Source organism: Astatotilapia calliptera, chromosome 15 (genome assembly GCF_964374335.1).
Source record: "Astatotilapia calliptera chromosome 15, fAstCal68.1, whole genome shotgun sequence".
In the NCBI taxonomy this organism is placed as follows: Eukaryota; Metazoa; Chordata; class Actinopteri; order Cichliformes; family Cichlidae; genus Astatotilapia; species Astatotilapia calliptera.
This window is the reverse complement of record NC_137436.1, coordinates 19,980,161-19,993,929: the sequence shown is the minus strand read 5'-3', so window position 1 is coordinate 19,993,929 and position 13,769 is coordinate 19,980,161. Positions and strand designations below refer to the sequence as shown.

Below are 13,769 nucleotides of genomic sequence, written 5' to 3'. Positions count from 1 at the left end.
TTAATGATGTGACACATGAAATAGCACTTCGACAGCAAAGACAAGCCTAAATGATAATAAATCTTGATCGTGGTCTTCCAGTGAAAAGCCTCAAATGAGCTGTGGAGTAGTTGCTTTTACAGGCTTCAACAGTGTACTGATGAAAGGAGGCAATCACTGTGCAGTACATGCATTAATGACAAGATTGTCAGCCCTCCTTCATTTGAATATATTTTTGTCTTCGTTGAATCACAGCTATTTGCTCCTACATAGGAAAAGTAGGCATAGGTGCAATTTCACAGTGGCTGTCAACGACATTGATGATGAGTCTTAAAAGGTTCATGGACATCAGGTTTATGTAATCTTGGTGAGGAAAAGTGTGAAGTGCACCTGAATTTCAATAAAAGCAATCAGGAGAAAAGGAGGCTAAATTAAAAAAAAAAAAACAACCTGAAAACCTTCAGATTGTGTCATCTGGATTTTTTGTTCTTTTCACTATTAATATATTTAGCATATATTACACCCATCAAGTCAATAAGAAAGATTATTTATTTGACCTTGTGCATCCAACACACAGAGGTGGTCTCCCTCCTGAATCTGGATCATCAATGTTTATGTAGTCATATTTTCATAGGACTGCAGTCCTGTGAAAAACTAAGTCCACCCCATGATTCACCAGCTTGTAAAAACACCTTTAGCAGCAATAACATGAAATAATTGTTTTCTGTGTGACTTTATCAGTCACATGGACATTATTGTGCAGGAACTTTGAGCCAGTGTTTCTTACAGCTTTGCTCCACTTCATTGAGGTTTACAGGCATTCTTTAATGTGCAGAGATCAATCCACAGCATTTCCATAAGGTTAAGATCTGGACTTTGACTTGGCCTGTGCAACACCTTGCTTCTTTTCTTTTTTGGCCACTCTGTTGTAGATTTGCTGCTGTGCTTGGGATGATTATCCAATTGCATGACTCAGTTTCAGCTGTTGAAGAAAGCGCCTAAGATTTGACTCCAGAATACTCTGATACACTGAGTTTATGGTCGTTTCAATGACTGCAAGTTTCCCAAGTCGTGTGGCAGCAAAATAAGCCTAAATCATTGCCCCTCCACCACCAGGTGGTATGATAAGTTTGTGCTGATATGCAACAAAACATCTCTACTCTGGTGTTAACTGTCCAAAGGACATTGTTACAGAAGCCTTGTGGTTTGCTCAAATATAACTCGCAACACTAAGTCGTACTGTCAAGGTCTTTTTAGAGGGAAGAGGCAACCGTTCTAAATAAGCCATACTTGTTCTTTTTCCAGTTGTACTGTCACGAACTTTAATATTCATGATCCTGCTACAGTAAATGAGGCCTGTAGGTTCTTAGATGTCCCTCTCACTCTTTTTTCTTTTTTCTGAGCATTTTGTAGTGATCCCTGTAGTGATCTCGTACGTGTCAGGAGCAGTGTTGGTCAAGTTACTTGAAAAAAGTAATCAGTAACTAATTACTGATTACTTCCCCAAAAAAGTAATCCCGTTACTTTACTGATTACTTATTTTCAAAAGTAATAGTTACTTAGTTACTTTTTAAAAACACGATTTACAACCTGAAGAGGTGATAAAGCGATAGATCTTTCAGCCCAATTCTACTTTTTCTACATAATCCATCATACAAAATGTAATCAAATGGAAAAGTCTCTTTTTTTTAACTTAACTTGCTTTATCAGTTTTAATCTTTTAACTTTATGCATCAAGCAAAAATTTAATTATATGCAACATTCTCTGACTTGAATAAATTAGTTTAACATTTAAACCTATTTTCTACACATTCCAGCACATAAAATAAAATATTTTTTGTGTTTACACTCACTCTTTCAAATAGATGCAAGTAAAACACAGCAGAAAATAAATAAAGTCAAAGACTCAGAATTTCCCATTACGTCATGGCGCACTCAGTGCTTGCTTGGAAGTTTAGGGGTTTTTTTCGCTGTAAAAAGTTTTCTTCCCACGCACAACGGACGCTAATGTTTTTGTCACTTTTTATGGAATCAAACTCAAAGTAAGGTCAGTACTTCCACGCTTTAAACGCTGCATGCTCATACTCTCTCCGCACTCGATATATGATCACTGTCACTGTCATGAGACATTCTCGCAAAAAAATCACGGTTTTAGTAACGCAGTAACGCAGAATTCCTACGGGAAAGTAACGGTAATCTAATTACCAATTTTGCAATAGTAATCCCTTACTTTACTCGTTACTTGAAAAAAGTAATCAGATTACAGTAACGCGTTACAAGTAACGCGTTACTCCCCATCTCTGGTCAGGAGTATCGGAACAGTTGAGACGCATTTTTTCTAAACACCAGGTCTCTGTGGCTTTTAAACCCCAAAACACACTGCGCCAAAAATTGGTCCACCCCAAGGATTGGGTCCCCCGACACAAACAGAGTAACATAGTGCACGCTGTTAAGTGCCAGGAGGATTGCCAGGATTTATACATCGGGGAAACCAAACAACCTCTGGCGGAGCGGACGGCACAACACAGAAGAGCTACCTCGTCTCGCCAGGACTCTGCGGTCTATTTACACCTACAGGCCAGTGGACACTCTTTCAATGATGAGGATGTACACATCCTGGACAGGGAGGAACACTGGTTTGAACGCGGAGTCAAGGAGGCCATTTACGTGAAAAGGGAAAGACCATCTCTGAATCGAGGAGGGGGCCTAAAGGTACATCTTTCACCATCTTACAATGCTGTGATTGCAGCCATTCCCCAACTCTCTGTGAATGGTACTCATGGCCATTGATCAGTGGTTGTTGATCAATGGTCATGAGAATTTGCATAATTATAATGAAGGAACTGACCTCCCAGGCCTTTGTTCGTTCAGTGGGCTGGTTTCAGTCATTATGCAAATGTACTGTTTATAAGGTTGGGGAAACCTGCAGTCAGCTGAGACTGAAGAAGTCACTTGGATGAGTGACGAAACGTTTCTCCCACTGAAAACGCTACGTCCAGATGAACAGAATCAACTTTTGGAGATTTTCTGAGCATTGTTCAGACCACATTTCTAGAGTGGGTCTGACCTTGGGGTGAATTTGCTGGAACATAAACATGCTAACTAAATGCTTCAGACCAGTAAACTGCCCAAATTTCTGCTTTTAGTGAGGTGTTTAGACTTGTTGATGATCAGCTAATCAAGTGAAATCTGATTAACAGTGTCAGATTGCTGAAGAGTCCTGTAAAAAAGTCTTACACACCAGTAAGAAAAAACAAAGGATAAAAATGATTTTAAAGTAAATTAACACAGTTAAACTGTTTGTTCATACTTGTTTGCTTTTGCTTCGATTTACCATCATCCCTTGCCTTTGTTTCTTAATTTTTCATCCTCTCGCTACGATATCAAGGGATATGCGAAGCTCACCGCCAATCCTTACAGCAGTTTCTCCAAACTGCCACCTCTGGCTTAGCTCAGTGCTTCATTATCAATCAACATTTTTCATTTGCATTGGGGGTTGAGCTCCTTGCTAGTGGATGTACATTTAACTCTTTTCCTTCTAAAGACATCATGTGACAAGACCTCTAATATCAATCCGAGGGAGATAGTTAAATAAAGGTGTTTTTTATTATATAGAGTCAAAGAATCCTTAAAAAAAAACGACTATAGAAGAATTCTTAAACACTAAAGATGCTGTCCTGTCCCTGCTCCAAAAATACTCTGATAATGAAGCTATAAACATGTACAAGCACAATCTACAGGGAAAAAGTCCCTTTAAACCTTATTTTGGGCAAAGTCACCAAACCTTTGAAGTATTTTTGTTATTAGATTTGACTCTTGATTCTATACATGGAGCTTTAGTCATGTCCCAGTGACCAGTGAAATTAGTTTTAGCTCTCCCATTTATATAGCTACTGAATTCAGAATAACTGCATCACACAGATGCAGAACAGTGGAAAGAGGATAACACTTTTATTTTATTTAAATAATTCCTTAGATCAGGATGGTGGTCTCTTGGTGGTGTTACTAATTACTTGTGTTATTTACAGTCACTTAATCACTCTGTCAGTCAAGCAAATATGTTACTATAAAACAGCAAACACCAAATCTAGTCACTTCTTTAGTCTTAGTTGAATTCGATTTATCTATGAAGCCTTTCAGGAGGCTTAAAATGTTCTTGCCCAAACTATCCTTGGCATTAACGAAACATAAATATTTGTGACAACATGGCTTATGTGAAAGCCAATAGAGCTTATTTGAATGTGATTAGAAGATGTAAGTGCTCACCTTTCAAGATGCATACATAAACTTTACTCCTACCATCAATCCATGCCATTAAGTAATCAACTAACTGCAGCACCGCTGGGTCCATAACTTCCTCTCCAGCAGAGCACAAGCAGTTAAAGTTGACAATTCACTGTCACCCACCATTATTCTCACTCCCACAGGGCTATGTACTCCATTTCTCACTACAAACGATAAATTACAACTACTCTTGGCTTAAAACACGGGGAAAACACGCGCATTCTTGCACTCGTCAGTAACAGCAGAGAAAGTATTCTGTGTCTTACTTTCTCCATCTTAACATCTCAAATACTGAAATCGTAGACATACCAGTGACACTTAGAAGCATTGTCTGCTAACAGAGACACACAGTTACCTGCTTCTCCAACCTTCTTCTTCGGTACCGAAGCATTGCTGAGCAGTTTTTTTCTGCTTTTGTCTATTTTTTACATCCTTACAGTTGAACCACTGAGAACAAACTTAAAGTTAACTTTTTCAGCCAGTAAGCTCATTGGTATTCCCATCTACAATTTAAATGTGTCCCCTCATCCCTGATCCACAAAACACTCACAATCAAACCATCCACTCCACCAGCATTTCACACTCTTTTCTTCCTTGTGTACTCTGGTGCTCTCAAACAAAAAGAGAAATCCTCCATGGGGTGCACAGTGTTAATATATGCCTTTGTCTTACTGTTTGACTCCTTTAATTTAAACCCTGCATTTTTCATCTTTTTGGTCAAATAATATTCCTTAAGGAGAAACTAAGAAACAACAACAGTCATTTGTTTTAAAAAGATTCTTTAAATTGCAAATCTGATGTGGCAGCCAAATTTACACAGAAATTATACTGAGATCTGTCATCATTCTCCACATTCCTGGAGGCAAAGAAAAATAGCTAAAGCAAATGGTGCAGATACACTGAAGGTGAATTAAGCTGTAGGTACAAAATAGTTCAAAAAAGACATTAATTCGACGAGCTTCTTCACAGGTATTTCTGAAATCGGTAGCTGTTACATGTTCTAATTGGTGTGACTCTTACCACTAGCCATTTCTTTCTAAAATCCACAAGTTAGTCTCCTTTCTGGTACTGTTGTTTGAATGAAATAGCGTGAAATACATTATCACCAATCCTCAAGAAGTAATGCTCAGTCATACCCAGCACAGTTTGTGAAGTACTCTTCATGACCCTTCAGTTAGCTTTTCTATACTTTTTAAAAATAAAAAATTCTCTCACACTTTAAGAGAAACATTTTTAGCGTAAAAAGATAATTTGCACTTTTTTCAACTGCTGCAAGAGCATCTCTTCTACAATCAACACAGGGGGCAATGTAGTGTATTAGAAATGTGATGCGTTTAACTAGATGTGGGAGAAACAGAAACCCAGAGAGCCAGCAGCTTACCCTTTCCAGTTAACACGTTGGGTTTTGACGCCATGACTTTACAGTACAACGTTCGGCAGGCTTCCACCCAGCTTCCGTCATTCTTTGGATCTTTCCATGAAGACAGAAACGCACTGATCTCGGAGTCTGAAGACAGACAAAGGACTAGAGGTGAAAAAAAAAATCACAATAACACTAAGATATTATTAGTGAGTTCATCAATGTTCCTCCTACCCGGTGAGGTATGTAGGATGTCTGGTGGATCCAAAGTGTAGCAGCGAGGTACGGGATAGCATGAAAACCAGGGCCAGGGGTAAGGATGTTCTCCTTCTCCCTAGAGCAAGCAGATTAAAAAAAAAAACCTGATGCCCACTTATTACAATGTTTAATACGTTACGCTTAAATCCACACGGTTACAATGTCATGATAACAAAAACATATTAAGATGTGGTGATTAGCACTGCAAGTCCTTTTCAGACTTGCATGAGTCACGTTATTTCCATTTATTCTCTTTGTCTTACTCTGACTATTTTATGGCTGTTTTTCTGAATTTTTGACACATTATTATGCAGGGCTGCTAGCATTTGTTTGTAATTCAATGGAATATACTTTATCTTTCTGATGATAATGTATGGTGACAGTATTTCTGAAACACGGAAAATTATGAATAGCGTAGTGCAGTTAAACAGTGTTGATGAATTCATTACTGAGCAATTGTTTTGCTCTGAGCTGGTAGCATTTCATAAAATGGTTGTTTATATTTATGTGCCATCACTTATTTCCCCCCCTCTTTGTTTTTTCCCCCCTCTTTTCCTCCTTCATTTATTTCTTTATTTGTATAACCCACTGCCATTTAGTGCCGCATTCATTATTTTTCTCATTACTTATTTCTGAAGAACCATAACTTTTGGGTCATAACTCAGCATGTGACTTGCCAAAATAATATGCTCTAAATGTTAATGAAGTTTAGAAAGCAGGCCTCTTTATCCAATTGTCTGTGCCCTACACTCATGATAATCCCTGTTGGTATTTGAGTCTACCACTCAATGATGTGCTTGTCTGACGATGTTGGAAAAATTTGGAATGGCACACAATCTGTATGCAGCTTGAGAACTTGTAATGAATATGTGAGCAGCATGATATTGTTACACTATTGGCAGGCTAGTCAATTACAGAGACAGACAACTATTCAGGATCACAGTTGCCGCTACAGCCAAACCTGAAGTGCTAAATGACATTTTTTGTTTGTTTGTTTGTTTGTTTGTTTGTTTGTTTGTTTGTTTGTTTGTTTTGGGGGGGGGGGGGATATGACAGGAAACAGGAGCACTTGAAGGCATAGAGACAAACCCCACATGACCTTGCTGTTACTGTAGGTAACAAAGCGAGCCTTTAAATTTCTGTGTCCTTACATTATTAGGAAGCTGATGGAGAGGTAAGTTTTCAATCCTGTTTGCTGGCCAGCAAGGTTACACAAAAACTACCAAGCTGGGTTTAATTAAATTCATGGACATTCAATTTGAGTGCACCTCTAGTCACTTTCTTAAAAAGTATAAGACAGGGTTCCTCAGAGTGTCTGTCATGGTTCGGCTCATGAGCCATGATAAGTAATGAGAGAGGCACATTAAAAACTGCACAATTTATCAACCAAAAATAAACAATCACAGTTAACTTTATAAGGTGTTTAGTCAGCTTTATCAGTGTGTCAACAGATGGATGAGTGTTTGGATGGTAGGTGTGTGGTGTTGTGAGTGTATAACCTAAAATAATCAGACTAAAGCCAACCAAAAAGATAGCACGGTGCTGGGTGGATGGACAGAGAGCAAAAGCCAGCTTTTAAATGCCCCAAGGAGACTGACCGGGTGCTCCCAGTTGTGCTAATTAACTCAAACTAAAGGAACAAGCAAAACAATACAGATGGACACACACAGCAGGCAGGGCAGAGGGCTGTCACAATACAACTGTATTTTTCGTTTGTTCGTTATTGCTTTTTTGGGATTTTTGGGGAATTTGACTCACAGCATTAAACAGTTTCTTTAAAATCCTAAATTACATTGCATTTTAATGAATGTAACGTTATGCTATGTAATACGATACTAGATACAAAAGAAAATAGTTGATGTTTGATGTTGCAGATCTCTGCATGTGTGCACAGCTGAGTAAAGTTGCAGAGAGGCTTTTGTGCTCAGTGTTTTGCTTTTATACTGATGTCTGACTGTAAACCTCTCTGCTCATTTTATAAAGTAACTTTGCTGCCAGTATGTTTTTAGGCCTGATCCCAACATAACACGTCTAGCTCTGCTGTTACATTAAAGAAGCAGAACACAAAATATATACGGCTCAGCTCTAAACATTTGGAGTAGACTTGTACCACTTACAGTGAATCACTTAATTTCATGCCTCTAAAAAACTTGTTTTATTCGTTTTGAAGACTTCACACAAATTAAGAACTTATTTAACAGCTTTCTATTTCTTATATTCTCTACAAGTAACAGGGGAAGGGCATAAGAGAGACCTGTGAAACACGACGGAAACAATTTACACCTTCCCCCTCTTCCAAATTATATTTCATATCCTCTCCTTGACCTCAGCATAAATTAGTTCCTGTTTTCAGTTCTGCATAAACAACACCTAAATAATTTATTTCTATCCCAAAATATGCTGAGTAAATAAGCAAATAAACCTGCAGGCTTCAAACAACTGAAGCTCTGATGGTAATCAGTAGGACACTTCATCTGTAATAAACTGTGAGTAGCAGAAGTGCAGAACAGAAGTGGAGGGATGGGTTTTTGCACGGATTGTGACCAGAGGGAATACTGAGTTTGAGGAATGGTGAAGGGAAAAATAAAAACAAGTCAAGTCTCAGCTTATGTTGTCCCTTTGTTATTATTCGTATGGTTTTTTATACTCAAAGCTGCCGGGCCATTTAGTGTTACTGTGCCTGCTCTCCCTGGGTCCTGTCTCTGTTTTTCCCCTGTCTGATCTGCTGTGTACCTAAACCTTTGTTGCCCACTAAAGTGTGCCTTTTTTGAACTGTAACCTCCTAGCTGCAGGTTGTGTATTTGAGTCCTGCGGTGTCCTTGTTTACTGGCTGTGAAACAAAAAAAAGGACAAGATGATCCTATGAAACAATAAAAAAACAACAGCAGTGTTACTGGCCCAGTAGGTCCTCTCTTTCCCTGAATCCACTGTAACTTTTTTTCCTGTTGACTTCACTCTGCAATCAGAAGCTGACTACAAAAAACTGGTGAGAAGGGTTAGCCAGGGCCAGTGGGCCAGTTTTGTACAAAACAAAAAACAAAACAAAAAACCAATTTTAAGTGGCAGCAACAGTCAAATCAGCATGTAGAAAGGTATGACTAATTCCATGCAATTCAAAGGAAAGCTCACCTCTTGCAAGTCTCGAGGAGGGAGCCTCCTCTCAGATGGTCCTCCAACGACACTAACACGAACCAGCACATGGTTCCTCTCCACTGACAGACTGTCTATGATGATAGTCCTGAGAAGAACAGAGAAGACTGGAGGTTATTTTACTGACATTTATTAAATCAAGTTAAGTTTCCGGACGTTTAGCAAACCCTCTTTAAAGGGAGGTTAAAGAAGAGCTCAGCAATGAGCATGGAAATCAGCCTTGATGTCATGCATCTTCAGTAGTTTGTATATCATAGGTATTTCTAGTTATGACTTAAAGAGAAAACATATATAAATATAAAAGGAACTTTTGGCCAATTATGCCCACATGGCATGTGCAATTACTGCCAATAACATTCAAAGGCAAGATTGCCCTTCAAATGAAAATGGAACCACACTGGAAGTCACTCTATGTGTTTTTAAGTCCTGTGAAGTACTTTACACAGAGTTTGAAGCCTCTCAATAACTTAAACTGTACACTGCTGTGAGGCAAGTTAGAAAAGATAGCAGGGTTTTCAAGTTACAAATTCCGATTAGATCAGAGAATATTCCAATTATAAAGGCACTTCAGGATCGAAGGGTGTCAGCCATGCTGGATAGTTCTAACAGCTGCAGCAATTTGGACTTGAAATGAGTAATAAAAAGGACTGTTCTCTTATATGGTGCTCTTTTTGGGTGCCTGCTTGGCACAAAAGGGAATTTGCATACATTTTTAAGCACGAGAAAAAAAAATATATACACCCTCGTGGCTAAAAGAAGTGTAGTAAAAGAAAATGATTGATAAATCCTGATGTTATTCATACTGAAAAGGTCAGAAGCAAAATATGAATAAAGAAACGGGCAAAAGAGCTACAACAGAAAAAGTCAGTCATGAAATGCCAAAAATGTGTTACGTTTAGATGACACTGAATGGAGAAGAAGGAAAGGGATGAGAATGAGATAGAAAAGAAATAGTACGCTCATAATAACAATGAGAAAAAGAGAGGAAAAGAGATCAGGAGATGGAAGGATGAATTAACGACTCATCACTCTCAAAAATTGAGCTAGCACTCAGACATGCCATGCGAGCTGGCATTTCAGGGCCATTCCCATTCAAACCAACAGCAATGACTCTGCCAGAAATGAACAACAGAAAAGGGCTCTTGAATATAAACTCTCGGAAAGGGCCTTTTCCCTTTCTTTCTGCTTTATTTTATTTTATTTGTCACAAGGCAAACAAACAATTTCTCATCCTGAGCACTGATTAATTTCAAAAGTGTTCTGTCATATCGAAGTGATTCACAGAGAAACAAAAAACCTTCAAATATGAGAGTGACTGTGACAGCCGAGTGGGCATAGAGAGATTATGAAACAACTTCCGCTATTAGCGCTTTTTGTTGTTGGAGTTCTTCAGATTTCAAGTAAACATGCTTTTCCTGAAATTATTGTACATCGTATGTTTGAATTTTACAGTAAGCTCATAGACTGTAGATAAATGATGGCTACTATAACCACTGTGACACCACTCAGTGATTTGTAAAGTCCTGTTTTGGAGCCCTGACTGACTGTTTTATCATCTATTTCACTCAATTCTGGGCTCATAAAACATGGCTTTCAAGTAGCGACTGAGAATGTAAGCTCATTGGGAAAATGTCTGCTAAGGTCATATTAAAGCAACAATGCAATTTTCTTGTAGATTTATTTGGTTTTGAATGGCACAGCAGTCACCCTCTGCTTGCCATAAGAAAGAATTTAGGTTAGGGCAATTTTTTAATTCCAGAGGTGACGTCTCCCAAGTCCTGGGGTGCCAGTAAGCATTGCTTTGTCCACTGGGATGTGATTTATGAACACAGTTTCCTTTTTCACCTGTACCCTGCCCATTAGTGATTAGGTGCATGCTCTAATCCTAAATCACAACTTCTTTCTTAACCTAAACAAACAGTCTAAACCTTACCAAGTTGTGTTTAACGCATGAATGTAACCAGTGAATGCATACAAAAGTAAACACAAAGAGTCAAATGAGATGTAAAGCCACCTTTCCAGCATCACAACGTAGACATTTTAGATCTCTAAAGCAGGACCATTATTTCTCAGGACCTAGTAAATGTGTGTCACCAACACTGAAAGATGTCCCTCCCTTTTGTGTGCCTTCTTCCTGATTTGTATATATTCTTCTTGTTTGTATATACTCATCTTGTCTGTTATTATTCTTGCCATCCTACTATGTATATTTCTTTTCCATGCACAGTTGGGGTAGAGCGCCCAGAATTTCATTGTACATATACAATGACAATAAAAGGCTATTCTATTCTATTGTATTCTATTCTATGTAACAAGGAGATGTGGGTGGTAACTGAAAAAAAATCATATTATATTACACCTCTGAATGAGAAAGTTTTCGTACTTTAAAAGGCGAGCTAGCCTCATTAACTCACTAGAAGCTAACTCAAATGCTGGTTTTAGTTTTTTAAATACTGAATTGTTTATACTTTTGACTCAGATTTCAAGCGCAGAAAAAAATAAACAACAACATAGTATATGAACTGCAATAAGTAATAATATTAGTAATTAACTATTAATATATTCTATCATTACTAACTTAAATACAAACTAGTACTTCAGTTTAACAAAAGCTAAACAAACACCTGTTAAAAAGACTGAAGAGAATTATCAACAATTATGAACAATAAAAAAATGAAACAGTTAGGTCCATAAATATTGAGACAATGACACAATCCTTATAATGTTCTACACCATCACGGTGTCTTGTAAGTCAAACAATCAAGATGTGATTTAAGTACAGACTTAGTTTGGAGTTGACAGTTTAGAAATTTTAGGCATTTTTTAACACTGTCCCAAATTTTGCCCACAAATTCAGCACCACCTTAAGTGGTTGCTGGTTTGTGGGTCTTTCTGCTTTGAGTTTTGTATTTAATAACTGAAAAGCATGCTTGGATTGACAAGGGGTGACTAAACTGACCATTGAAGGGCATCCAATTTTTATGCCTTCTTTTTTGGTGTTTTTTTTTTTACAGTGTGCTCTGGATCATTATCTATTTGTATTGTGAAATTCCTTAATTTTAACAATATGTATATTTTTCCAATTCTAAAGTTCTTACTCGCTCTGTCTCTGTTAGATTCATTTTGGATTTCTAGCCCAATGGTGAATCAGTGATGTGAATCAACACATCACGGGACCTCATACTGACTTGAGTGATTGATTCAAGTCAACAGCTACCTGACTAAAGAGCCTTTATTTTGCTTAATTTTTCTTGGAATAACAATGGACAGACCTCTCATGGTTGAAGCTGCTTCTCAGTTAAATGTGGAGTAAACTGAGCCTCCGAAAATGATTGGCTTTCTTGATTGTTGATGTTGATGTACAAAAGCAAAATTACAAAAATTGTGTTATCATTCAAATATTAATGGACTAAACTCTTAAATAACTTGCCATAAATTTTTAAGCATGTGTTTATGAGTTCATACCCCTCACTGGAGTCTGGGTCAGTGACGTTCCGCATTTGACTCTGCAGCAACATGGAGCAGATGTTATATTGGCTCTCCAACAGCAGAAAGGAGTCCAGATTACAGCAGAGCACGTTAAGTAGTCTGCAGCAACACACACAAACAAAAACAGAGACATCAAAATACAGAGAGGCCTGGCAGTCTGAGATATTGTAGCAGAACAGCAGCACAGAGAAAAACGAGCTGTAATTTCTACCACACTATACAGCAGGGTAAAATCGTGCAGGCAAAGACCCCATTTATTCTTTTTGTTGTCTAATTCCCCCGGCCTTTTATGTCTGCAAGTACTAGGTTGCCCAACATAATTTTTCCCCCATCAGCTTGCTGTAGCCAATTGTGAGCTTTGTTAAGTAGCAACCCTTAGGAAAGGTTTCATGGTTGATTTTCAGTTGCTGGTAATGAAGCCAGACTCATACAGGCTGCTCAAAGGAGCTTTTTGAGAAAGTAAAGAAGCAGAAGCCAATGAAAACTCTGTGTTTGAGGCCAAGGTTCATGACCAGTAGAGAAAATAAGAAAAAAACAATACCAATACCAAATTTCACTCCCTCACCACTTTATCCCTTCAGTACCAAAGCTGATTTTGCATTATACTGGATTTAAGAGCATATTAGAGTTTTCCCATATGTACATCAAGGATACGCACCAATAATCATAACAATCTAGTTAATGTTTACTGTAATTCTGCCAAAATTGGTCCCTCATATTAAATTTCCCGCTAATTGTTTTTTTCAAAATGAGATTTTCCATGCTTTATACCTGAGTAGTGAACTGAAATGCTTAAGCATACTGGCACAACTGAGAGGACTACACTACAAAGAGACTTCACAAGATAGCAAGGTATAACAGGCAGAAAGCCAGAGGATGCCAAAAACCGTAACACGGTATAATGAGGTGAAGTGCCAGAGAGGATGCCGTTTTCACTGCCAACAGTGGGTGCCCTTTAAGATCTTAATCATATATAAAATAACAAGGTCTCGGACCTTCATTTTGATGTTTTCTGCAGCAATTTAGGATATGCAAGAAAAGAAAAGCGATGTCAGTGTGTTTTTATGAAACTGTTTTAATTAGCTAATAATCCCAGTCTGCACTGCAGAATTTCTTCTTCAGTGCTAGAGCTTTTAGTGAACCAGGTTTATAAAATAAGCCATTAAAAAACACTAAATTACAGAAATGTCAAAATTATTTTCAAACATTTAAAAAGGACTTTTAAAATTGTCTGGCTCTCACTTTTCAC

The 13,769-nt window shown here is 37.9% G+C and overlaps 1 protein-coding gene across 2 annotated transcripts in view; it reads right to left on the bottom strand.

The window, feature by feature from the left end:
* Positions 1 to 13,769, bottom strand: part of tbc1d32 (TBC1 domain family, member 32) — a 188,946-nt gene that overhangs the window by 139,240 nt on the left and 35,937 nt on the right. For both annotated transcript variants that reach the window (XM_026194049.2, XM_026194048.2), the window contains exons 24-27: positions 12,497 to 12,619; positions 9,011 to 9,119; positions 5,858 to 5,957; positions 5,645 to 5,770 (exon numbers count right to left, since the gene is read on the bottom strand). In XM_026194049.2, the coding sequence (XP_026049834.2) occupies positions 5,645 to 5,770; positions 5,858 to 5,957; positions 9,011 to 9,119; positions 12,497 to 12,619 (458 nt within the window). The remainder of the gene's footprint in view (positions 1 to 5,644; positions 5,771 to 5,857; positions 5,958 to 9,010; positions 9,120 to 12,496; positions 12,620 to 13,769) is intronic.